Source organism: Gaeumannomyces tritici, assembly GCF_000145635.1.
Source record: "Gaeumannomyces tritici R3-111a-1 unplaced genomic scaffold supercont2.1, whole genome shotgun sequence".
NCBI classification, from domain to species: Eukaryota; Fungi; Ascomycota; class Sordariomycetes; order Magnaporthales; family Magnaporthaceae; genus Gaeumannomyces; species Gaeumannomyces tritici.
The window spans coordinates 3,768,421-3,792,032 of NW_008804545.1; the positions used below are offsets into that span (position 1 = coordinate 3,768,421).

The following is a 23,612-nucleotide window of genomic DNA, read 5'->3' on the forward strand; positions in this document are numbered from 1 at the left end:
GTATGCTTGCTGACTCTGAAGCCGCGTTGCCACGATTTGGAAAGGACACGCGGTTGAATCTGCCGGCACTCTGAGTGATTACTCGACTTAGGCTCATAGAGTCTATGTGCACGATGCATCCGGCACGGAAACGGCTCTCTCCTGCACACAAATTCCCCGTCTCCGACCCTGATGGGTTGCCAACACCACCTCACTCCCACACTCTTGAGCTCCACCCTTCCACTACGCGGTATTTCGTGTACAGTGTTCTTGGTGGCACCCACCCCGTTACCGTGACTTCAAAACGCGTCGCGTCAGATATCGCGACTCTCAGCCCTACCTCCCACCCCGTCAACCTACCACTAGCCCCACAGCCTGATCAAACGATCATCAGCATACCCGGGTACCTCTACCTACCTGCCTTGGGGCGCCTCCATCGCTCCTTCCTGTTGCGACTTTGGGGCATTCCGCTTCCTTTTTTTCCGGCAATTTACTACAACATCTCACTCTCTTCGCCCCAACCTCACGAACCTGTACCTTGCATCATCACCATTCTGCTAGTTATCTTATCCTCCCATCCCACACTCACCAGCCAGTTGCCGCCCTCCTTTCCGGGCATCATTTTACTGTCCCCCACCCGCCGCATGGTTTCCAGTTCGTGAGCGTCTGTCTCACCCATGGCCGAAAACTCGGCAACTTCTCAGGCCGCCTGGCGAGCTTACCGGAGGCGTGAGCTCCGTCTTGAGACCATCCATCATGCCGTCATCCGCGGTGACCTCGGTCGTGTCCGGCAGCTGCTGTCGGCCGATCCAAAAGTTACCGAGGCCCGAGCAGGTGATGGGAGTACGCCGTTGATGCTCGCGGCTCTGTTTCAGAGGAAGCGTGCGGTCCAGCTTCTGATGAAACACAAAGCCAACACGGCGGCGAAAGATAGCAAGGGCAAAACGGCTATGCAAGTAAGTTCCTCCGGCTACTCCCAATCGTATACATGATCATTTAGAGGGCTAACACCACAAAATTTACAGCACTGCCTGATGAACAGTTACACCGCCAACAAATGGCGCTTGTACTCCGAGGTCTCGGGATGCCGTATCAGAGGCTGCAAAAAGTCAGACTATAAATGGATAGTCGCTGCCCTCAAGTACCAAAACCGACACCAGCACCTCCCACAACCAATCATTCACATATCGTACAAGAGCCATGAAATCCGGTTTTTCGCATCGGTGGGCGAGGGGAAACGGGGCTGTCTCGTACAATCGTCCTCGCGGCGTCACGGCCTGCCCGATCACCTGCTGGAGTTCAATTATACATCCGCGGACGGTCGCTCTCGCCACTTCAAATGCATCCAGGAATTCATCCAGCCAGCGGGCGTAGACTTCCAAAAGCGCTTGACGGTCGTAAGTACCCACATCCCCCCACCTTATTACTATCAATGGGAAACTTGCATGTTTGCTAATCGCTTATTGCGTGTCAAAAGGGATTTTTGGCTGTGGGCAAACAGCTGCAGCTTCTGAAAATGGCGATTTCCGGCTGGTCCGAGCAGACCGAAGACCTCCGGATTCTGGACGGGGCGGTATCGACCAGGCTAGTGAAAGCCTTCGGTGCAGCCGCAGGACTGGCGCTCCATAAGCACCAGTATGACAAGCCTGGAGGTAATGATATGGGTGATGGATACTGGTGCAGCTCCCACGTGGAGAAGCGGCTTGCATTATACCATGTCGTGCAGGTAATTACAACACCTCCACATCTGTATAAAACTACAACCAGCCAATTGTTTAAACACCTTGCTGACCACGAGATTAATATCTCGCTACAGGTTGCGCGGGAGCACTTGGGACGTGACCTCGACCTTGAGCTGCAATCCGGAGACATGGGCTGGCTCCGAGAATTGCGGGAAGCCAACCTTACCCACGAAGATCGCGATGCCACTATACTCCTGGGAAATGTCCCTTGTAATAATTGCCATAGCTTCATTGAGGAGCTAAACGACCTCACTGGCATGCAAATTCATGTTCTGCCGATCCGACCTCTCGCCGAGGATGAACCGGCACCACGAAAACGAGACGAGGACGAGGACGAGCGTCTGCGAATCAAGCAGCCAGAAAATGATGAGAAGGCCACGTCCAGTGGTGAGGAAGAGGCGGAACCCCAAAATACCCGTACGACTACCGAATGCACTAGGCGAGCAGCCAAAGGATCAAACCCCAACAAACCTACTTTCGGTAACCTCTTCAAGGCAGTCACTAAGGAGGAATTCTCCGAACTTCAAAAAAGGAGTCACCCCGGTGTCAGCTCGCGAAACGCAGGGATACGACGTTATTCTCAAGCTCGCGCTGAAGCCCGCTCTGGTCGGGGCGTCTCCAGAATGGGTCGCGCAAATTCCGGTCGCGAAATCCGAGGTAGTCGTTACCCAGGTGGCCGGCGCGGCAGAGGCAGAGGGCAAGGGCCCAGGTCTGCTATCGGTCGAGGACTCGTCGACAACGGCGTGGCTCAGTCATCGCGCACAAGTCTCTCAAACCTAGAGCAATTCCGCTATCAAGCACCAGGCACAGCGTGACGATGGGAGCACTGACGTCGACTTGTCTTTTTTCCTTATTAGCACACTTGATCACATATTTTTCGTTGTGCGAAGACATTGCTGTTTTTTTTTCTAGGGGTTGGGAGTGTGTTTCGTTTTAGGCTCTATGTGGACATTTCGTTGTTTTCGTCACTTGGAGGGCTCACTTCCCCATCGTCTCGATGGCTTCAGCTCTTCGTGGTACTGGTATCATCAAGGTCTATTGTCTGTTCTATCGCAATGTTTTCCGGAGAAGCTCTTAGTGATACTCCGCCTAATGGGCTGGTACTGCTTTATTATCTTGAGGATCGCGGTATTTGTTTACTCCTTTTATCGTTGCGATGCTAGATTTTACCAATATTGATTGTTTGGCGGCGGACATGACCCAAGGTCCATCGAATTTATTGAGCGTTGTATTTAGTATGGCCGTCCCCTTCAATTGTCGTGAACGTGACTGCATCTTCTGGTCACTTAGAGCTTGCGGCTACAGTGACGTCATGCGGAATGTCCTTGGTGATTATGTAACGCTCCCGGAGCCCCACCTGGGCACGGGTGTGGATGCACTCAACACGCTGAACGACGCGATGGTGGATTGACAAGACGCGCTTGAGCTCAGCGCCGCGTTTTGCAGCCAGCTCCTGATCCCGACGGCGCAGAGGCGGGGCGGAGAATTGCTGCAGTACCTATTTTGGAACATCGCTTGCTGCTATTTTGAATCTTTTGCTGCGCACCTTTCTCCCTGCTTTGCTTCTTGGCCTGCTTCTCAATGGCGTCGACGCCCATTTCCTCGGACCTCGACGACACGGCATTCGATCCTGCCCACCCGTTCCATGGTATCGTGGTATGCTGCACGAGCATTGCGCCGGAACAACGGGTAAGTCGCTAGATGCTAGGCCCGAGGCAGGTTCTCGAGGCCGAAGCTAACGACGCTGCAGTCCGATCTTGCCGCCAAAACCCACGAGCTCGGTGGGTCTCACAAGTACGATCTTACGCCCGATGTCACGCACCTTATCGTTGGCGAGTACGACACCCCGAAATACCGCCATGTCGCCAAGGAGCGACCCGATATCATGCCAATGGCCGCCGGCTGGATCCAGGCCGTGAGGGATCTGTGGACCAAGGATGCCCCAATCAAATTCAAGGAGCTCGAGAAGGCCTGGCGTCTCAAGACGTTCGAGACGGATGGGAACCTACACAGCTCGTCTGTGGCATCCATCAACGACCGTGGGAGGCTGTTGATATGTTTGACTGGGTTCGACGACGCCCAAGAGCGCCAGGAGATAACCGAGACGGTGACAGCCAATGGAGGGGAGTACACAGGAGACCTGACACGTAAGGTCACGCATCTTGTCGTCAACCGCCCCGAGGGTAGGAAGTACGCGGCCGCAAAGACATGGGGCATCCACACCGTGTCCATCGAATGGATCCGCGATAGCGTCGAGCGCGGTATGATCTTGGATGAGCTGCGGTACGATCCTCTGCTGCCCCCTCGGGAGCGCGGAGTAGGCGCCTGGAACCGGCTTCAGGCCAAGCGGGCCGCGCTTGGGAAACGGCCGCGGGAGGGGTCTAGTGCGGCGGGCGCGGCTGATGCGGCCGACGACCGGAAGAGAAAGCTGCGGCGGACGGCAAGCCAAAAGCTAGCCACCCAGCGCGCCGGTTTGTGGGGGGACATTCTAGGGGAACAGCAGGGCCAACAGCAGGCCCCCACGGCCGAGCCGGCTGGCCAGCCCAAGAGGGAGAGCAGTGCAGACGCTGCCAGCAGTAGGTCTGTATCTCGTCAGGGATCCACGGTAGCCAATCAACCCCCTGGTGGTAAAAACCCCCCTTCGACGGCGGCTGGTCAAGCCACCCATGCCACACAGGAGGCACCTAAGGCACCTGAGCCCAGCCGATTGAATCTCGCTGCCGACAGCCCCGCGTTCCATTCGTGCGTCTTCCATATACATGGATTTAGCTCGCGCCATGCCGAGATCCTCGTCAACACTGTTCTCTCCCTGGGCGGCCAGACTGTCTCGACCCTTGACGAGCTTGCGGCTGCGCAGGCTGTCGGCCCGTCCGCACACGGGATCCTCATCGTTCCACAAGAATCGCAGCCCGAGACACACCCACAACTTCCTACCGGCGTCGAGATGGTGACTGAATTCTTCATTGAGCAGTGCATGCACAAGCGGCGGTTTTGCCCCCCAAGTGAGCACGTCATTGGCCGCCCGTTCCCGCGCTTCCCCATCGTGGGATTCGAGACGCTCGGCATCTCCACCTCGGGCTTCACGGGCCCAGACTTGAACCAAGTGGACAAGGCCATCCGGCAGCTGGGTGCGCGGTACGACGAGCGCTTCACGCCCAAAGCCTCGCTCCTAGTTTGCACGTCGGTAGAGGCGATCCGGAAGCAGAAGCTCGAGATGGCGCTAGCTTGGAAGGTGCCTGTCGTCAAGGCCGAATGGCTGTGGGAGTGCATATCGACCGGCTTCAAGGTGCCTTTCAGAGACTTTTTGTTCCCGGAGCTCAAGCAGAGCCTGACACCCCCAGAGACCCAAGTGGCCACGTCCGGCACAGGTCTCAGTAGAGAAAGGCTCTCTGAGCGGCTGTCTAGAGAGGAAATGATGTCTGCACCTGCACCTGCGTCTGTATCTACTTCATCGGATTTGAGACGGCGGCAGGGACAGAAGGCCACGATCAACCCCATCGACACGAGCGCATTCGATAACGAAGGCATCGAGGCCGCCGGACCAGGACCGAGGACTACGTTGCCGGCGAGAACGGCAAAAGCGAAAGACTCTGTGCAAACGACAACTCCCGGCACGGTAACGACGAGACAGGATCAACAAGATAGCGACTCCGGCGCAGTAACAGCCGCGAGGAGCCGAGATAACTCTGCGCCTCTATCCCAGGTGGGCTCGAACGCGCTGAACAAATCGACTTCGCCAAAAACGCACGACGAACAACCACTGGCCCCCGACGAGCCCTCAAAACCCTCGACAACAGCTCCCGCGCGCAAGGGGCTTGGCAGGATACTGAGCGAGGTGGCAGACTCTGAAGCCCCGGACTCGTCGAGGGAACAGACGCCCGAGGTCGAGTCGGAGCCGCAGCGGGCAGAAAGTCGCAAGCCGCGGGATGCACGTCCGCTCAAGCCCGACGTCCAACATTCCATGTCGAACCAGCTGGCAAGCTTGCTTGACGGCACCGCCACGACGACCGGGCTCGGCGCCGAGGGCGACGGCGGCAGCAGCAGCGGCAACGCGCGACGGCGGAAGCGCGGCATCTTCGGGCGCGCCGTCTCCAACGTCTCGGCCGGGTCGGACGGCAGCGGGTCGGTCCACGGCGGGCTTGGCAGCGGGCCGCGCGACTCGCTCGTCCCCGTGGTCCGGGAGGACGACGAGGACGACAAGGAGGCCGAGCGGCCGCCGCCGTCGACGGAGCTGGTCTATGACGCGCCGCAGTCCGAGTACTTTAGGGCTCTGTTGAGGACCGGCGGCGCGTCCGGGACGGTGAGCGACGGCGGCGACGGCGAGAAGCTGACGCTCAAGGACCTGCAGCAGCATCAGCAGGCCGCGGCAGCGATGGGGACCAGGGGTGCTAGTTCTTCAAGGAGGTTGCGGCACAGATAAGGGAGGGGGGCATGTTTTCTCGCTTCTTATTTCGGATACCTCGAGCGGGCGATATTTTCACATGAAAGGGATATGGAGTTTTGGGCAGCATTTTCACACACCGGCAGCATGTTTGGATCTTGTGTGTCGTAATAAACCGTTGGGATATGTGCTTAGTGCCGCAAAGGCGTTTGTTCATGTTAGAAGGCATGGGATAGGAAATAAGAGTCCTTGTATTTGTCTACAGAATGAGATTGTTGTCAACACCTCCCTATATTACAGTGCGGCTGAACTCCAACAGCCCGTCTACACGCTGTGACAACTCGCACTGATGAGACACTCTTTCCTGCGGCAGATCCCTCACGCATATGCCGCCCAGCCTATGATTGTGCGTTAGCACGTGGATCAACCAACGTTGAGCACAGGGGAGGAAGGGATCGAGGAGAACCAAGGCCACCGGCCGGGCAAAAAAAAAAAAACTCACCAGAATACAAAACAGCCAGGTTCCTCTCCGAGGTGGCCTGATTGATCAGGTCGTTGACCGTGGCCGTGACGCTCAGCGTCTTGGACAGCTTCTTGCGCACCACCTCGAGGGCGCGGTCGGCCTCGGACGGCTCGTTGACGGCCTTGCGGCTCTCGACGACGGCCTGGCCGCCGTCGTCGGTGGCGGCGGCGGCGGCGGCATCATCAGTCCCGCCGCCGCCCGCGCGCTGGCGCGTCGTCGTGTCTTGCAGCTTCGCCAGGCGCACGGGCGAGATGGACCACGAGTAGAGCGGGTCGTAGCGCAGGACGTCGAGGATGGTCATGATGGAGTACGTCTCCTCGCGCAGGGCGTCCATTGTGAACTCGCAGCAGCGGCGGAAGACGCCCTCGGTCTTTGTGATGCCCATGCCGTCGACGATGTCGCGCGTGAGGCGGAAGGGCACCAGCTCGGGCACGGGCAGGACGCGGCCCATCTCGAAGGCGACGCCCAGGTCGATGTGCACCACCTCGCCCGTGACGCGGTCCAGCAGGATGTTGTGGCCGTGGCGGTCGCCGAGCCCGAGCACGTGGCCGAGCATCGAGATGGCGGCCGTGGTGCGCGTGTAGGCCAGCCGGCGCGCGAACCACTCGTCGGGCGCCTGGAAGTTCTCCATGAAGAAGTAGCGCATGACGGGGCGGAAGCGCTCGGCCACGCGCCGGTAGGCCGCGACGCGCACGTCGACCGTCCTCCCCTGCGCGTTGGCCACCTCGCGGCGGCAGTGCGAGGCCTTGAGGTCCTTGGGGTAGTACTTCTCGTGCGCCGGCATGAGGTAGTCGTGCAGCGGCTGCGTGCTGGGCACGAACTCGATCAGGCCCGACGTGGCCGTCAGCGGCAGCACCTTGTAGGTCCGGATGCCCAGGTTGCGCTGCCGCGTCGCGCGGTGGTGCTTGAGCAGCGACGACACGGCCGCAAACACCTGCTCCATGATGGCGTCCTGCCGCAGGTCGTCGTTGCCGCCCTTGACCAGCTGCTTGTACTTGGCTCCGTCCGTGCCCACGGCCGTGATGATCTTGGGCGCGCTGATGCCCGACGCGATGGCCATGTTGGGCTCGAGCTTGAGGATGGTCGGCACCCCGGAGTAGTCCAGGTCCGCCCGCAGCTCCATCTGCAGCGTCGGCGGCGGGATGCGGTACTTTGCGAGCGTCGAGATGAGCGCCGGGCCCGCCTGCGCGTCCTTGATGGCCACCTTGGCGCCCTGCTTGTAGCGCGTCGGGTTCTTCTCCGTCGCCAGCGTGTGGTAGCACCTGTTGGTTCTATCAACTGCGTGCCAGATATGGCTCACCGACTTGTGCTTGGACAGCAGGTCCGAGATGCGCGCCGTCGCCTTCTGTCGGAGCACCGCCACCTCGTCCTCCCTGTTGGTGCGCGACTTGGTCCCGGACCAGATCTGGTACATGCCGTGGTACGGGTGCTCGACGCAGATGCGGTAGACGAGGTTCATCAGCAGCCGCTGGAAGTGCGACGCGTTGTCTTGCAGGCGAGACGTGAGCTGGTTGATGAGCGGCGCCAGCTTCCGGCTCGGCACCTTGTCGACGTACTTGCGCACCGCCTCGTTTGTCGACTCCTCCCCGGCCCGCTCGAGCCAGAGCGCCGTGAAGCGCAGGGCGTCGTTGTTGTGCTCGTCCGAGGCCGTGAGCGAGAGGAGATAGTTCTCCAGGCTCAGCTTCACAAACTCGTTCCGCGTCTGCTCGACCCTCCGCAGCTCCTGCTGGTCCAACACGAGCCACTGCTTCGCCTTGCCTAGGTGGCTCGTGTACTTACTCTTCAGCTGCGAGTCCCTAGTGTCGTGAATCAGCGTCTCGAGCTGCGCCACTTCGTCGCTCTTGCCCTTCTCGAGGCCCTTCAGCCGATTCAGGTCAGACATGCTGTCGGGGTTCTGCAGCTGCTCGTCGCAGAACACGGCGAACTGGTGGAACACTTTCCCTGCCTCGTTCCCTTCGCTGGCTCCCTTGAGCTCCTTGAGAGCCGGCTCGAGATACTTCTTCTGGATGCTGTCTGGACTCTCCAGCCTGGCCACCGAGACCTGGTGTCCAATCTTGGCAAGCAGGTCGGCTCGGCTGACGTGAATCGTCTGCTTCTTGAGCGCCGAGTCCTTTTCTATACCCTGCAGCATACGGATTGAAGGTATCATTTCCCCGTGGTCCCAGAAAGAGCTGGCCACCTCCACCTTTACCGCAGCATCCACGCTGAGACCCATGGCATCACATGGCCCAATGAGGTCGTTCAGTGAGGTGGCAATGTTGAGCGACTCCTGGGTTGCGTCGTGGAAACGGTAGATGCCGGCCGAAAGTAGCAATGCTCGGATCTCGACGAGCCTGGCCTCGGCCGACGAGAGTTGCTTAGGGCCACGGATGATGCTCTGCTGGCTAAGCATGCTCAGTGTCGACGCTCGGCACGACAGGATCTGTCTCACATCCTCGTATCTTCCGCTCATCATCCACCTGGATCGCCCGTCGAATTTCTCGAACATGCCTTCGAGCTCCGAGGCGTCCGTCACGCCCAGGATCTCGTCGAGCTCCGTCAAGGCAGCTAGCACATCAAGATTAAGACGGAGATTTGACGCCTTCAGGCTGTTGCGCGTCAGGTGGCGCACCGTCTCTGCCAAGCCCTCGTGGACGGCCTGTCGCGCCGAGGTCAAGTCTGTCGCCTGGTGGATGTTTTGGTACGCCTTGTACACGGTCACGGAGTGGCTCGTGTAGTTGGATGGCACCGGCAGGTTCCATATCTCAAGTCGTCTCGCGGCGTTGAAGGTGCTGTCCATGCTAGCCACCCCGCCGTCCAAGCCCTGCTGCGTCTGAAGCAGCGAATGCGAAAGCCCGGACAGTCCCAGGTTGCCCAGCGCGTGAACAAGAGACTGGCCATCCTTTTCGGACTGCTGGTCTCTCTGCCTCACATGGCTGTCGTACTGGGCTCCGCGGAATGCGAGCCCCTTGATGCCGTCTTTCTCGTACTCGAGCCGAGCAAGAACGTTAGCCAGGCTGGATGTCTGCGGCAGTCCGTAGTAGGCGTCCGGGTCGTCAATATTCTCAAAGATGTTGAGTAGTATCTCGGTCGAGTCGGTAGTGTCCAGATCTCTGACGGCAGACGACCGCCTCGAGGCCCTGGAGCTGGTCTCAGAAAGGGCCAGCTCCGCAAAGAGAAGGGCGACCTTGAACATGCCACACCGCGTGGCGGCGGCAGAGGCCGCGGGGAGATCTATATCTAGCCACTGCGACCGGTCCGCGATCGAAGTTTCGTTGGCCAGAGGCTGTGTGCGCAGGAACAACATCGTGTTGATGACAAGCTTGATGTTCTCCCTTGCCTCTGCCTTCTCGACGGCAAGCCAGTCTTTGATGGCGGCCGACAGCCTGCGTCGAATGACCTGCTCCTTGTCGAGCTGGAACTCCAGGACCAGGTGGACGACAAATTGGAAGACCTCTTCCGCAAACCCTTTAGCTCGCTGAAGTAGCGGAGGTAGTACGGAAAGTACAACGTCCTGCGGTACCGACTTTGCCAGGTACATTGCCATTTCTTGCGACCAGTCTGGGCTCTCGATCCTCTCTGCCCCAAAAAGGTCTACGTCAGGGGTCAATTCGGGCTCGGTAAAGTCCGAGGGCGGCGTGCGGTAGGGACTCCAGTCCGAGGAAACCATCAGGGCCTCGGAGAGATTTTCCTGGCACACCATTTGCAGTGCGGCATCTCGCTGCGCTACGGCCTCGGATACGACCGTCCGCAGCGCCGACTCGGCGAGACCGGCAGTGTGGCATTCCCTGTCCGTTGTCAAGGCCTCAAGAAGGTCCAAGATGCCCTGCTCGGAGCCAGCTTCCGGAGCAGCTGCCCTGGTAGAGTCGGCGATGCGGGACTCACGGAGAAACTCCTCTTGGATCTCGCCCGATGCCACAAACGACTTGCCAATCACGCGCCCGGCCCAGGTGAGATACTCGTTCTGCAGCGACTGGGACTTGCAGCTTTCCCATACCATAGCCCCGTGGGCAATAGCGTCGCTGTCCGTCTCTATAATGTCTGTGCGGCCGGAGTAAGGCACCTGGAAATCGCCACAGAGCATTCCCAGTGCCAGATCCCTGGACGAACGGTTTAGGAGCTGATGCTCACGCTCCCCGTCCTTCAAGATCTCCATCAGGAGGCTAGACTCATGGGTGCCCTTTTCGGCGTTCCCTGAAGCCCGAATGTGCGCGGCAGATTGTGTGATGGACTTGAAAGCCGCGCGTTGAGATTCATCCTTGAAGGCAGACGAGTCATAGTCGGTCAGGTATTTTGTGAACCACGAATGAAACTTTTCGGCGTTGGTCTTGGTGGCCTTGAACTGGCTCTCCTGTGTAGTGCTTGACTGACTGGACTCTAGAAACATGCGCAGTGAAGCTAGAGTAGACAGCGAATAACCGGCGAGGAAAGAAGGCACCTGAGCGAGGTGGTTGACCCCAGAGGAGACGAGGTAGCGGGTAAGGCCTAGAGCATCGTCTGCGCATTCGGCATCTCCGACGAATGGCCTAACCGAATGTAGCAGCATCTCTAGGGGGTATGAGTTGGTTGCCTGCGCCCCCGCGAGGCACACCAAGACGCGCACCTTCCGGATGACGGAGCAGGCGTGCAACGGGCCCATGGCTGGGTGCACTGTGTTGAGAAGCCGACGGGCAATAGACACGACGAGGGCCGGGGTCCAAAGAGTAGGCAGCTCGTGCTCGGTGCGGCTGCAAAGGTGTTCGATCTCCTTACAGAGGTATTTCGCCTTGAACATGGGTTGCTGATTCGGTGGTAGATCCACAGCGAGGTGTCCATGGATTTTGATCTTGGCCATTATGTCGGCGGCGTACTTGAGGTTGGGGTCCTTTGCAAATGCCCTCTCGATGGGGTCCTCCTGATCGATGAGATCGAAAAGTATGCCGATGATATCCACAAAGTTGAGATGGATGCATTCCAAAAACGTCTCCTTGCCCAGAATCTTCCGGATACGGCTTTCGCTGGTAGTCTGCTGTCCGTCCTTAGGGATGCTGATGTCGTGAGCGATGCTGTATGCCATTGTCCGTGAGAAGCTTAACTGTATCAGTTGAGCCGTGGACACTTTCAGCCGCTTGGCAAGATCCTGGACGTCTCCCTCTTGGCCCCGCATGATCATGAGGGCGGTGATTTCTACCCTTGCCTGAGAGAGCAGCTCTTCGAGCGTTGCGAACCCGAATATCCCGAAAGGCATGTCTGCCATGGGGTTGGCCTCTAACCACGTATACAGTAGCTGTGGAGTGAAAAGCCTGAATAGCTCCTTGGGGGAATCAAGTCCCAGGACATGGGCCACTCGTGCGAGACATCGAGTCGCGTGCTTATCGGACTTGGTGACCGTTCCGGGAGTCTCAAAGATGTGGTAGATGCACCTCCTGAGCAGTGTGGGCCAGCGGCATGCTATTTCTGCCAGAGCAAAAAGTCGCAGCGCGATGCCCTCGTGATGCTCCGGGTCGGCGGGCAGGCAGTCGAGGATGTCGACGAATAGGTTGTCATGGACCTTGAAGACGAATAGCGCAAATATGTTGGGCAGTTTCGCGCCAATCTTGAACTTTAGCCACAAGCTACCGTCCTGGAAGACAGACAGAAGAGTAGAGCGACAGGGTGCTAGCCCTAGGGCCTGGCCGTAGTCGGAGTTTTTCTCCAGCAGAGCAAAAAGAAGATCAGCGAACCAGGCCTGCGCTCTCGGGGATAGATCGTTGCTAGGCAGCCCTGTTTTGACAATGTACGAGTACAAGTCCCCAACCATTGTTGACACATCAAGGGTGGCATTGCTCCAGATAGGAATGAAGCCCTCGATCAGGTCAATACATGTGCCGAGCGCCACCTCGCATGTAGAGTACTCCGAGTCGCCGAGAATGGTACCAACGGCCTCTACCAGACGACGAGCGTCTTCGGGGTTGATGGAAGAGTCCGAGGTGAGAATGTCCTGCAGGAGACGACGGCAGAAGAGAAAGTCGTCGGATGAAAGTGACACCAGTTGCTCGACAAAGTCGGCGGGAACCAATCCGATCTGGCCTTCGTCATCGAGCATGATCGACAGGAGGCGGAGTCTCATGGTGAGGTCGGCGTAGAAGCCTTCGCGGCTGAACCTCACACCGATATTACTCCTTGGCAGCGGTGAAGCCTTGGAGATGGAGCTCCCCTGGCTCGCCTGTGAGCCAAAGTCGTCGTCGAGATCCATCATATCCAGCGCAGCACTAGATGACTGCTGTGAAGATTTCTCGCTGATCGCTAGCGACAGTTTGGAGAAAAGCTCCAGCAGCGGCTTGCTCTCTTTGCGGAACCGTGTAAGATCGGATGCGTTCAGCCCCGGGAGATACGCGGCCACGGAGCTGAGGCAGATCTCTGAAAAGTGTTGTGTTTCTCCAGCAGCCAACACTGCCTTGAGAATCCTGTCAACAAGGGCGGATGAGGCCATTTCCACCTCCCTGGACAGCGTCGTGTTCATCCCCTCAAACTGCGGGAGCATCATCACCCCGACAAGGGCACAATAAACGAGACTCTGCAGGCGCTCAGTAGACACCTGGGCAGCGCCTTCGCCGTGCGACCCACGCCCTCCCCAGGACTCTGCCGTTCCTAGGGACTCGCTGAGTTTTGGATGAAGCAGCTCCAGGACTAGCTTTTTGGCAGCATTCGCATCCGCAGCATCGGCCGCATTTGCGCCGGCTTCAGCCCGAGTCGACGAGCCGCAAATCAGCCGATCGCCATGTTTCCGGGCGCCGGCCGGGTTTAGGACGAGATAGTCTATCATTCCGCTGTCTTCTGACTGTTGCCGCCAATATTGATAAACATACCCCCCAAAAACGGCGGTTGAGCTGTTTGACTTGAAGGGCTGGCTCCCAAAACAGGCTCTGAGCAAGTTCACGATGTCAAGAGGATCTGCGTGTCGCGAATGTGACGTGGCGTATGTATAGTCGGCTGCATTATGTTGATATCAGTTGGCTGTTTTCTTTTGTCATGTATATGGCATGAATGTTGCTTGACATGTTCTTACCTGGGTTCCACTTGGAGAAAAGCCATCGAGTTATATGACTGCGTGTGGCCTGACTCGCACCAGGGAGCATGGTATTTCTGAGATGCAGAAGATGTAACATCAGGACCAGAGATGCGTCAACGAGGACGGCAGGACCGCTGATGTCCGCTGTGGTGATGATAGTGTTGACACTGTCGGCAATCTCGTGATATGGCAGAAGATCCGACTCAAGAATCGAGTGGAGGAGGGCACACGCAGCCCGGCTGGTCCCTTGGTGGCTTACGGAACGAACAGCCACCTGCCAGATTTGAGACCAGGACGTCGTGAGCGACACGTCCTTACCCAGAGGGAATGCAGCGTAACTAAAAGTGGTGATCTGTCAGCGAGAGTTTCCCATCCAGAAATACTGGGCGACCTACCTCGCACACGCAATCATTGCCCATGAGGCGATGGCCGACTGCTTATGGCTGATCAACGATATCATAAGGCCGAGAATGTCCGAGAAGTCGCTTAGCGGCGGAGTCTCGACGGCCACCTGGAAGGGCACCGAGTGTAAGGCGACAAGCTTCATCGTGTCTTCGGCGGACCGCAGTCTTTGATACAGTCTATGGCGATCCTCGTCTATCCGACGCCTTTTGCGTGGCTGGTCCACCTCGGGCTCTACAGACAGTAGACGCCGTTGCCTCAGGTTTCGTGAGTAGATGGACTCGAGCGCCGCAATAGCCTCGACAACCGCCCAACTGCGCTCCGCAGCTGGGTGGAATGGCCGGAGGCCAAATAACCGAGTACAGAAGTAGTCGGCCGATATAGACGAGAAGTCGAGGTCGGCCAACTGGAGACGCGCACGCTCGTCGCGCCTCGAGTACTCAAGCCAGAGCGCGTCCAGAAGCTCTTCCATATCCCCCAAGACAGACCGGTCCTCGGGTTTTTGGGCAAGGGCGTCGATATGGGGGAGAAGTATGAAGATGGTGCGAAGAATCTCGTCTCGAATCGAATTCAGCAATTTGTCGTTCTTTGATGAGTGTGGCTGCCACCAGTGGCTGAGTAGCGCCAGGATGTCGCGAACGACGCCAGCAACCAGAGTCAGATCGTCGCCCTGGAGGCTGGAGAGGATGGAGTTTATGGATTCGAATGCGGCCTGGTGCATCTTGCTCACGTTGAAGTCGCGTAGCTGCAGCACCTGGACTACCGTGGCGGTGAGTTCACTGGATCGTAGTCGGAGGGGGGCGTTTATGGCAGACACGAGGTATAGCACGCACTGCACCATGTCCTCAAGGTGTCTCAGGCCCTTCTCCTTGCCATTGCGCTGGCTGATCGAAGTGCCAGACCTAGCTGTCGACGAAGTTCCAGGAGCAGGGGAGCCACGCGGCGGCACGCTCAGCTCGCGGTCTCCGTTGCCAAAGGACTGCGATATAGCATCGATAAAGAAGTCGGCACACGCCAGCCAGCCTTCGGCGTCGTTCCGGCATAGCTGTTCTACATTCGCGGGTCGCCCGAGGAGAGCTACCAGGGACTTGATATAGTCCTGGCGAAGAGGTGTGACAAACTCCTGGTCGGGGCCGGGGAGCACCTGAGTGATGTGGTCGACGACAGCCCTCGCCGCCTTGACCTTCAGCCTTGCGGCCCGCTGAGTGAGAATGGTGCGGAGAGCTTCGGCGCAGAGGCCGAGCCGGTTCTCCGCCTGCGTCTTCGTGGTCTTGGTACCCCCATAGTAGGTGGTTTTCTCTGCTATGGCGCAGTGGAATATAGCCTCCAAGAGTTGGTGGATGACCTTGTCCTTCAGCAATTTGCTGGGACGAGCATTAGCGCCATGTCTTTTGCGTCGCAAAGCGGCCTTCGAGTCCTCCCTACTTACATTCTGTCGGCTCGTGAAGCGAACTCGATCAGTTCTAGGTCATGTCAGTGGGCTGCGTGGGCAGAATTTAGCCAAAGGGAAAGGGGCATCCGCGTACCTTTCAATGAGCTGGCACGGTCGTTGGCTTTGCCGCTGATAATCGTGACTGTCTCAGACCATTAGAATTGGCGAGGCTCTCAAAACACAGCAAATGCGACGATGTCACACACATACCACGTATGTCTTCGATAGATGCGCTCCTGGCTGGAGCCTTTCGAGGCGGCATCCTGCGACGCCGCTCATGAATCCGTGCTCGCTAACGAGACTAGAGGGGAGGTTTGAAAAGGCCCGGGCGTGTGGTTCGCAAGCAGTGGTTGCCTTTGGCACCAGCACATATGATAAATGGCGGGCCCAGATTCTGGAGGCAACTAGCGGAGGCGTCGGACCTCGACGAAGCGAGTGGATGATATACTCTCGTCTTTTTACAATATCGCGGTGGTCGTTGCCACGCCAGAACAAGTCAATGAATTAATCGATCATAAAGCACACCAAAATCAATCAGTCCAACACAGCCAGCAGTGAGCAGGATAAAAGACAAATGCGCAAGCAAATTTCTGGCGCCATGGAATTCCGTCTGGCCGGTCAAGAAACAGGCCCTTGTCCTGAGGCTGCGCTTTCTCAGGTGCGCGCGACTGGGGCCTTGAGCGCGCCTGCCTGGCGCCTGCAAGAAGAGAAGCCGCAGACTGGAAATGTTTGTTTGCCGCAGCCAGCCGTCCATCCCGGCTCAAGCCCCACGCGACCTGAGCTTTAGGGACCTATGATTGGACGGGTGGCTGAAGCTCCCCACACCCTTGTATACACTACATGCGATTCGGCAGGCTGCGGCGTGGAAATTCGGTACTCGAGACATGTCCTCTGCCTGTCCCCAGCTCAGACGTCAATTCGTAGCAGTGTGGAGTTTGCGGTCGGAGCTCAGAAAGTTGGATCGCGTTCTTTCTTTCAGAACCTGATGATAGCGCGTATGAGGCACCCGACCCTCTCTCACAAACAGACCGCCCGCAGCCAACCGCCTACCACGTCAAACGGGCCCCCCAACCAGTCTCTCGCCTCGAGCATAGCTGCACCGCAACCTGCAGAAGCCACACGCCTCGCCCATGCGTAACGCGCCCTGCGCACCGCGCTCCTCTGGCTGACCTGGCGATGCGCCGCTCCTAACCAACCATGTCTCTCGAGAGTCTCCAGTCCCTGTGCGGCGACCTGCTGGCACTAGGGGAAAGCCCGGACAAGGCGGCACAGTCCCTGGTCCAAGAGCTCAATGCCAACCTCGAGAACTTCAAGAACTTCCTCCAAAAGCCGCCGAGAAAGCAGGCGAGCAGGGACCAGGTCCAGACAGGTCAGTCGGTCCAGCTTTGGCCCCCCGCCGCATCTTTGGGATAACTGTGGGCTCACGGAACGGCCACGCATCATAGGGAAGATCAAGATCCAAGACGATGAGTACTCGGTCAACCAAGAGTTCCAGGAGTACTGTCTCCAGCTCGCCGACGAGGTCGATCTCGACGAAATCGAGGCGGCTAAGCTCCTCCTCGAATCGCAGGACAGCCAAATAACGCTTGGCAGGCCACTTCTCGAGTGCGCGCTTATCCGGTTCCACCAGCAGCGAAAGTACCTCCTGGACTGCATGAGGATATGCATCCAGCTTGCCGACGACGACCGCCTCGATGACAGCGTGCAACAGGACATGGGCGAGATCGTGGCCCACTACGTCTTCGGCGCCCCGACACCAGGGGCACCCAGTCCACCCGCCGACCAGAAGATCGTACCGCGATGCATGTCAGCCATGATGTTGATCAAACAATGGCTGCAGAAGCTGTCGGACAAGATTTTACTGGCTCAGACCAGCGGCTCCAGACCCCCCGAGCTAGAGACCATCGAGTTCTGCCGCCTCAGCCTTATACAACAGCATGAGAACCTGGCCGTGATACTCTGCACTGCTATCGAAAAGCGGCACGCCGACGTATCAAACTTCGAAGCGCTGCTCCAGCTGCTAAAGAAAGCCGACAAGTACGACCATCTTCTCGTCCACCTGTTCCCTGTTCTGGGAGCGTACATCCGTGTGTACGGGTCCATCGAGGGCATAGGGGACATGGTGGTCGCCAGGAGTCTGAACGATAAGGTTGTGAAGCAGTCTGACGACCAGCCCTGGCTCATGTCGTTCATGTATGCCGCCGTTAGGGTATGGTGGATTGCAGAGTACAGTGGCTGGTACGTCGAAGGCCCTGTCGACGATTCGACCATCGACGTGGACAAGGAGGACAAGGAGCGGTCTAAGCAGTTCATTGAGGCTCTCAAGGACGGGGGCTTCGACTTCATGCTGTCGGTTGCGGCCGATGTTGCCACCCCCGAATGGCAGGACCCCTCGCGCATCGGCATCCGGCAGTGGCTACAGCGCAAGTCTCCGTCACTGGCAACTGAGTCTATCCCATTTTCAGACCATTTCCACGACTGTTTAATGTCGCAACTCGAGGACTTCGTTGACGCCTTCATCTCAAACCTACCCGACGTCTTGCGGAAACTTCGTATCGACGAGGACGAACAGCGCCAGCTCAGCCAGTTTCACGAGCAGGATCTGGACCTCGAGCGATTCCTCATTATAATATCCTACGCATTCGAGCGGCGGCCGGATGCTGCTGACGCCTTTTGGTCCGACGCAGAGAGCAACCTCGCCGGCTTCATGCAGTGGGCGTCGCGGAGGGCATCGACTCCGCTGGTGTGCGCCTTCTGCGAGATGCTGCAGGCTATCACCGACACGGAGCCGCACGCCAAGCTGGCAAACGACTTCCTTCTTGAGGATAGCCATCACGCCTCGGGAAAGATGAGGAGAACACAGTCGTTGACGTGGTCTCAGATCTTCAAGGAGCTGGAGTTCTTTACCAAAAAGCTTCGCGAGCGGCCTAGCGCCCAGCAGGGTCAGGGGTTCCGGACGGCCAAGCCGGGCGGTGAGCAGGCCGAGTCGGAGCCTGAGGAGGCAATGCTTCTAGAATGCTACCTTCGCCTTATAGCCAAGCTTTCCTCCCAGAGCGAGGAAGCCCGGCTGTTTCTCTTGACCAGGAGTGATGGCGACCTTGTCAAGCTCATACTAGAGCTATCAAGCTGCCCCATTCCACCAAGACTCCGGGCGTGTGGGTTCTATGCCTTGGCGGCCCTGCTGTCGCGAAAAACCGAACATCAGAGCGGAGTCATGTGGGAATACATCGATGTCTTTGCCAGCGGTGGCTTCCAAGTTACAGGCACGCCCCAGCGCGGCCCTGCTCTGGCAGCGAGCCAGACTGTGTCCGCGCTCATGGACTCCGTGTTTGAGGAGATTGGTAATGGGTTCGAGGAGCCCAACGCCTTCATCCATGTTCTCATCGCGCTTGTTTCTCCATGCGACGGCTCGAGCCTACTTAGAGACTCGCTACCATTTCCCGAAGCCCTCGGCTCAAGCGTCAGGATGCCGGGTATCGAGCCATACGTGGACTTCGTCTTGGGCCACGTTTTTGGGGTCAAGTCAAAAGAGCTCCAGGATGCTTCGCAGCTTCAAGTTCTGCGGCTGACATGTTTGGAATTTGCTCTGCGGTGCATCAACTCCTTCAACGAAGACCTCATCATCCTGGGCAACGACACCAGCATACCTGTGGACACCATCATTGCCGCCAAGGATCTCGCCACCTACGTCTGCCTCCACCCATTTGCCCGAGTGATGGAGTGGATGTTCAACAGCCAGGTGGTGGATTCCCTCTTCGCCACGATCCATCAAGAATCCAACGACATCGGCACCGCCTCACCTGACTCGCCTCTCATCCAAGGCATCATCCGTGCAGTAGAGCTGGTGTCCAGAGTCCTCGATCTGCAGGACACGTATGTGGACCTCGTTCGCCAAATCGTCAAGGCCAACTCGGGCCAACGGCAACGGCCAGTGCCCCACGCCGCATACGCCTCCTTCGAGGAAGGGTTTGTGAGCCACTTGGAGGTTGTGGCAGACCTCGGACGCTTCTGCAGCCTGGGCCACCCCGAGCTGACCATGGCATGCCTGAGGCTGCTGGACAAGATATCAGCCTCATCTAAACTCATCTCAGCCTGGAACCCGGGTCCGGGTCGCCAGTCGTACCGCAACAAGGCGGTCGTGGCGCTGGAGAAGGACGGGGAGGCCGAATCCATCGCCGGCTCCCTCATTGCTGAGATGGTGCACCCGCTCGACCTCGCCCGGGAGGCAAGTGCGCCCAACTACCAAATCAAGACCTACATCCTGGACTTCCTCTACTCCTGTCTGCGCGCGTCGCCCAACCAGCCCACGATAGCACATCTACTTCTAGGGTTCAAGTGTGGAGTCGGCCACCTAATCGTCGAGCCAAGGGGCCAGTTCGAGGAGCGCACATCTCTGTTCCATAACCTTCTCAGGGTTCTCCTCGAGACCCCCTTCGGCGATGAGAACCTCGGAATGCGTACCTGGCTCGTGTCGCTCAAGTTCAAGATTATGAGGATCTTCCAGATCCTGTGGAGTGCACCACTGTCTTCCAGCATTGTCTTGGACGAGCTACGCCGGAACGATATCCTCTTCCACCTCGTCATGCGCGAGGAGTCAATCCGGCCCGATCTCGTGTGGGAAGGGCAGGATATCAACGACGTCAACTCATTCATGTCGGATGCTGCCGTCGGCTTCGTTGAGTACCTCGCGTGCAGGAACATGACATTCGACTATCTAGCGATAGAGCTTTGCAGCGTGGCCCAGAACCGTCTGCCGAGCCTCAAACGCCGCATCTTTGATGCTCTCAACGGTCAGATCAAGGGCGGCGACTCGGACACGCCACAGACGGTGCCCACCGTGTTTGACTTGTTCGATTTCCTACCATCAGAAGGGCAATGGAACGTCGCCACTCCCGAGTTTGTCTACTTCAAGGACCTGGACCTCAAGGCCTGTATGGAGGAAGGCCCCGCGTCTATGCCCGTCTACAACATCGACAGGGCTCGGCAGGTCATTGCACTCAAAAAGAGACAAGATGCCCAGGGCGGTCAGCTTGCTACCCCTAATGAGATAGCTGCTGTCGATCGGGAACAGACAACATTGGAAGACTTTCTAGTGTACTCCAATCGCCAGACGGAGACCGAATGCGAGAGACGCAAGGTTCTTAGCAGCTGGGTGAATCTTCTCTTGGTCATGTTCGAATCGAGCGAGCTTCAGGGGACAGCCAAGGTTACCTTTTTGCTGCAAGCCCTGCAAGCAGTCCTACCAAGCCTCGAATCATTCGGGTCGGACCGACCAACGGAGGCCTTCGAACTTGCAAGGCTGGCCCGCGTCCTGCTATACAAACTTGACCTGTCGGCCCCAGACCCGCATGACAAAGACAGTCGTGCGGTGGGCAATCTGATCAGCGAAAAGCTCTTCCAGCTTTTTGAGGTCTGCCTCCACTCGATTGGCAGGCGGGCGGGCAACACGGAGCTCCGCTCCGTATACTACGCCATCTGCTACCGCTATCTCACCGGCATCATTGACGACGGCAGGGACTTTGTTCCAGGGCGGAGGAAGACTGCCAAGGCAATCAGGATATACGGCGAGCGGCTGTTGACAGTCGTGTGCGATGACGTCTTTGGAGGCGACCCAACGTGTCAGACGGCCGCCTTGATAGTGCTGGGTGCCTTCGTGAGCCTGGGCCGTCGAGAAAACGATAATCAGATCGTGGAGGCCCTCAACCGGCTGAACTTCATCGGCATCCTCGTCGACTCTCTCAAAACTATTCTTGCGGACGTCAACTCGGCACGAGAAGGTGAGCACTGATCGCGTGGAAATCATGATTACAGCCCAGCTAATGATGATTGTAGCAGGGAGCTCTGATCAACAAGATGCATACCAGAATGCCAAACTAGCGCTTCTGCTACAGCTCTGCCAGGGACGCGAGGGGGCAAAGCACGTCCTGCAGGCTAACCTCATGCGAGCAATCGAACTCTCCGGCCTCTTCGCTGCAGACCCCGAGCTGCAGATCGGTAAGCAAGCAAGCCTATCACGCCCTTCTCCCGCTCGTGTTCTTTTTGTTCTGACCGGAAGACTTCGGTTTGCGTAGACCCGAGCAACACCAAGGCCCTGGCACATCACTATGACCTGTTGATCAGGGCGATGCGCGTCATCGACGCGGCCATCGTCAGCCGCGGGGCGCACAACGTGCCACAAGGGCGCCGCTTCCTAACGGACCACCGTATGCTTGTGATGCACATCCTAAAGCGCTCGGCCGGCATCGCCGCCGTCGACCACCGCCTGGAGGAGCTGGTGTCGGAGCTTGCGGATGCCTTCATGGTACTCATCGCGGCTACTGGCTTCCTCGAGTTCGAAGACGGCCAGACCAGCGGGGGAACGCAGCAACGGCGCAAGGGCGCGCCTATCATGTTCACCTGATAGAGTGAATTTATCTCACAAAATGCTGGCGAGAGACGGGGCCTTGTCTGGGTCTCTGAGACGAAGGGCTTGCCTTGCCATACACATGTTGTTTAATTGATTCCACCCAACGCGTCCTAGATCACCTATTGCAGCAGCCCCATGGCCTATATCCCATATAAAGCGATAGTTTTGATGCCCTTAGAATAAACGGATCTGTAAAGAGACCTATGGTTGCTCGACTGCGAAGCGGCTAGTTCTCAAAGGCCAGTCTTTGACGTAATGGCTCTGGCAATCTCAGTGAAGACGGCAGCCCTCTCGCTGTCAGGCTCAGCCACCACCGTGGGACACCCCCTATGGGCATCGTCGCCAATGTTTGGATGGAGGGGCAGATCGCCTAGAAAATCGATTTGATGCTGACTGCATACCTCCTGGACCGCGTCGCCGGACCCGAAGACGGCCGTGTCGCCATGGCAGTGGGGACAGCGGAAAACCGACATGTTCTGCACCAGCCCCAGGATCGGCACGTTGACCTTTTTGAACATGTTGATGCCCTTGACGGCGTCTTTGACCGCAAGGGTGTGTGGTGTGGTGACTATGATAGACCCTGAAAGCAAGGTCGAACACACGGTATGTTGTAAGCACAAGATTAAAAGGGGCTGGTGGGGCGGGCTCAGGGAATCGTCGTACCATCCAGAAATATCTGCTGGGTGATGCTCAGCTGGGTATCGCCGGTACCGGGCGGCAGGTCGAGCACCAGGACGTCCAGACCTCCCCAGTCGACCTCGTGCAGCAGCTGTTGCAGGGCTTTCATCACCATCATGCCGCGCCACACGACGGGGGCTTCCTCGCCGACAAGGTAGCCCATCGACATGGTCTTGACGCCATAATTGGAAAGCGGCAGCAACTGGTTGTCTATCTCACAAATGGTGGGGTCAATGACAGATCGTTAGACAGATAAGAGGTAGGGTATTCGGTCCCGTACTCTGCGAAAGTCTTGGTTCTTCAGAGAGGTTGAACAGCGTTGGGATCGAAGGCCCAAATATGTCGGTGTCTAGGATCCCGGACCTGTGCCCCAACCTCGCGAAGGCCAGCGCAAGATTCGCTGTAGCATTGATTCGCCGATCAACATAAAGACCCATGAGAATTGGAGGGACACTGCAAGTCGAGACACGAACCGGCGACTGTGCTCTTTCCCACGCCGCCCTTGGCCGAAGACACGGCGACAACTCTCGCCACGTCTTTTATCCTCCTCCTTTCGGGCAGGCCGCGCTGCATGCGCGGGATCGTCCCAGTCTTGGGTAGCCCCTGTAACCAGCAAACAGGGTCACGCGTCAGCGACATTTACTAGAACGGCATTGGGATCTTTAAAGCCCATGTTGTTGCTACGCAATGGACGTGCCAGCTATGGTTCAGTAGAACCAAGGGAAAGAGGCGTGCGTACTAAGGGATTTTCATGCCGCAGTGGCGCCAAGGCATGGAACACCCTTCGCCATGGCGCATTCATGCTTCTAGGTCCCGACAGCAGCCAGGTACGCTCTGTTATGAATCTCGGAACGGACAGAGGTGGGGGAGGGTGAGGCAGGTTGGCATCTCCGCTCAAAGATGCACCCATCCAGCACAAATAAGTCGGCTCCAAATCCGGCATCTCAGAATCCAATAATGCGTCAAAGCGCCCGCATGGCCTGCAAGCCGAAGGACCCTCATTATTTCCGAAAACAGCAAGGCCCAGGTCGCGACAGATCTAAAGTAGAAGGCGGTAAAC

General features: G+C 57.8%; 5 protein-coding genes across 5 annotated transcripts; 3 read left to right on the plus strand and 2 right to left on the minus strand.

The window, feature by feature from the left end:
* Positions 1-6: 6 nt before the first annotated feature.
* Positions 7-3,002, plus strand: GGTG_01177 (hypothetical protein). The gene is made up of 4 exons (XM_009218938.1): positions 7-935; positions 1,005-1,376; positions 1,457-1,705; positions 1,796-3,002. The coding sequence occupies exons 1-4, from the start codon at positions 657-659 to the stop codon at positions 2,534-2,536; spliced, it is 1,641 nt and encodes a 546-aa protein (XP_009217202.1). The 5' UTR covers positions 7-656; the 3' UTR covers positions 2,537-3,002.
* Positions 3,003-3,115: 113 nt separating this feature from the next.
* GGTG_01178 (hypothetical protein) lies at positions 3,116-6,385 on the plus strand. The gene is made up of 2 exons (XM_009218939.1): positions 3,116-3,410; positions 3,472-6,385. Exons 1-2 carry the CDS (start codon positions 3,303-3,305, stop codon positions 6,139-6,141), a joined length of 2,778 nt encoding a protein of 925 aa, XP_009217203.1. The 5' UTR covers positions 3,116-3,302; the 3' UTR covers positions 6,142-6,385.
* Positions 6,299-16,144, minus strand: GGTG_01179 (hypothetical protein). Its single transcript, XM_009218940.1, has 7 exons — positions 15,679-16,144; positions 15,563-15,610; positions 15,466-15,499; positions 14,030-15,400; positions 13,632-13,972; positions 6,605-13,555; positions 6,299-6,500 (listed from the first exon to the last, which is right to left on the minus strand). Exons 1-7 carry the CDS (start codon positions 15,728-15,730, stop codon positions 6,481-6,483), a joined length of 8,817 nt encoding a protein of 2,938 aa, XP_009217204.1. The 5' UTR covers positions 15,731-16,144; the 3' UTR covers positions 6,299-6,480.
* Positions 16,145-16,432: 288 nt separating this feature from the next.
* On the plus strand, positions 16,433-22,088 carry GGTG_01180 (hypothetical protein). Its single transcript, XM_009218941.1, has 4 exons — positions 16,433-16,837; positions 16,914-21,245; positions 21,301-21,462; positions 21,540-22,088. The coding sequence occupies exons 1-4, from the start codon at positions 16,666-16,668 to the stop codon at positions 21,866-21,868; spliced, it is 4,995 nt and encodes a 1,664-aa protein (XP_009217205.1). The 5' UTR covers positions 16,433-16,665; the 3' UTR covers positions 21,869-22,088.
* GGTG_01181 (nucleotide-binding protein 1) lies at positions 21,863-23,499 on the minus strand. Its single transcript, XM_009218942.1, has 5 exons — positions 23,292-23,499; positions 23,026-23,155; positions 22,833-22,952; positions 22,538-22,762; positions 21,863-22,454 (listed from the first exon to the last, which is right to left on the minus strand). The coding sequence occupies exons 1-5, from the start codon at positions 23,493-23,495 to the stop codon at positions 22,108-22,110; spliced, it is 1,026 nt and encodes a 341-aa protein (XP_009217206.1). The 5' UTR covers positions 23,496-23,499; the 3' UTR covers positions 21,863-22,107.
* Positions 23,500-23,612: the final 113 nt, after the last annotated feature.

What these genes read in the sequence shown, in the direction of transcription:
- GGTG_01177 (XM_009218938.1), top strand. Translation starts at nt 657, where the DNA reads ATGGCCGAAAACTCGGCAACTTCTCAGGCCGCCTGGCGAGCTTACCGG. An exon ending in AGGGCAAAACGGCTATGCAA is followed by an intron (nt 936 to 1,004) that starts GTAAGTTCCTCC and finishes CAAAATTTACAG; the next exon opens with CACTGCCTGATGAACAGTTA. An exon ending in TCCAAAAGCGCTTGACGGTC is followed by an intron (nt 1,377 to 1,456) that starts GTAAGTACCCAC and finishes GCGTGTCAAAAG; the next exon opens with GGATTTTTGGCTGTGGGCAA.
- GGTG_01178 (XM_009218939.1), top strand. Translation starts at nt 3,303, where the DNA reads ATGGCGTCGACGCCCATTTCCTCGGACCTCGACGACACGGCATTCGAT. An exon ending in GCATTGCGCCGGAACAACGG is followed by an intron (nt 3,411 to 3,471) that starts GTAAGTCGCTAG and finishes ACGACGCTGCAG; the next exon opens with TCCGATCTTGCCGCCAAAAC.
- GGTG_01179 (XM_009218940.1), bottom strand. Translation starts at nt 15,730, where the DNA reads ATGCCGCCTCGAAAGGCTCCAGCCAGGAGCGCATCTATCGAAGACATA. An exon ending in GCTTCACGAGCCGACAGAAT is followed by an intron (nt 15,401 to 15,465) that starts GTAAGTAGGGAG and finishes TGCTCGTCCCAG; the next exon opens with CAAATTGCTGAAGGACAAGG. An exon ending in TTTCTCCAAGTGGAACCCAG is followed by an intron (nt 13,556 to 13,631) that starts GTAAGAACATGT and finishes AACATAATGCAG; the next exon opens with CCGACTATACATACGCCACG.
- GGTG_01180 (XM_009218941.1), top strand. Translation starts at nt 16,666, where the DNA reads ATGTCTCTCGAGAGTCTCCAGTCCCTGTGCGGCGACCTGCTGGCACTA. An exon ending in CAGGGACCAGGTCCAGACAG is followed by an intron (nt 16,838 to 16,913) that starts GTCAGTCGGTCC and finishes CACGCATCATAG; the next exon opens with GGAAGATCAAGATCCAAGAC. An exon ending in CGTCAACTCGGCACGAGAAG is followed by an intron (nt 21,246 to 21,300) that starts GTGAGCACTGAT and finishes TGATGATTGTAG; the next exon opens with CAGGGAGCTCTGATCAACAA.
- GGTG_01181 (XM_009218942.1), bottom strand. Translation starts at nt 23,495, where the DNA reads ATGCCGGATTTGGAGCCGACTTATTTGTGCTGGATGGGTGCATCTTTG. An exon ending in TGCGGCATGAAAATCCCTTA is followed by an intron (nt 23,156 to 23,291) that starts GTACGCACGCCT and finishes TGCTGGTTACAG; the next exon opens with GGGCTACCCAAGACTGGGAC. An exon ending in AGAACCAAGACTTTCGCAGA is followed by an intron (nt 22,763 to 22,832) that starts GTACGGGACCGA and finishes TTTGTGAGATAG; the next exon opens with ACAACCAGTTGCTGCCGCTT.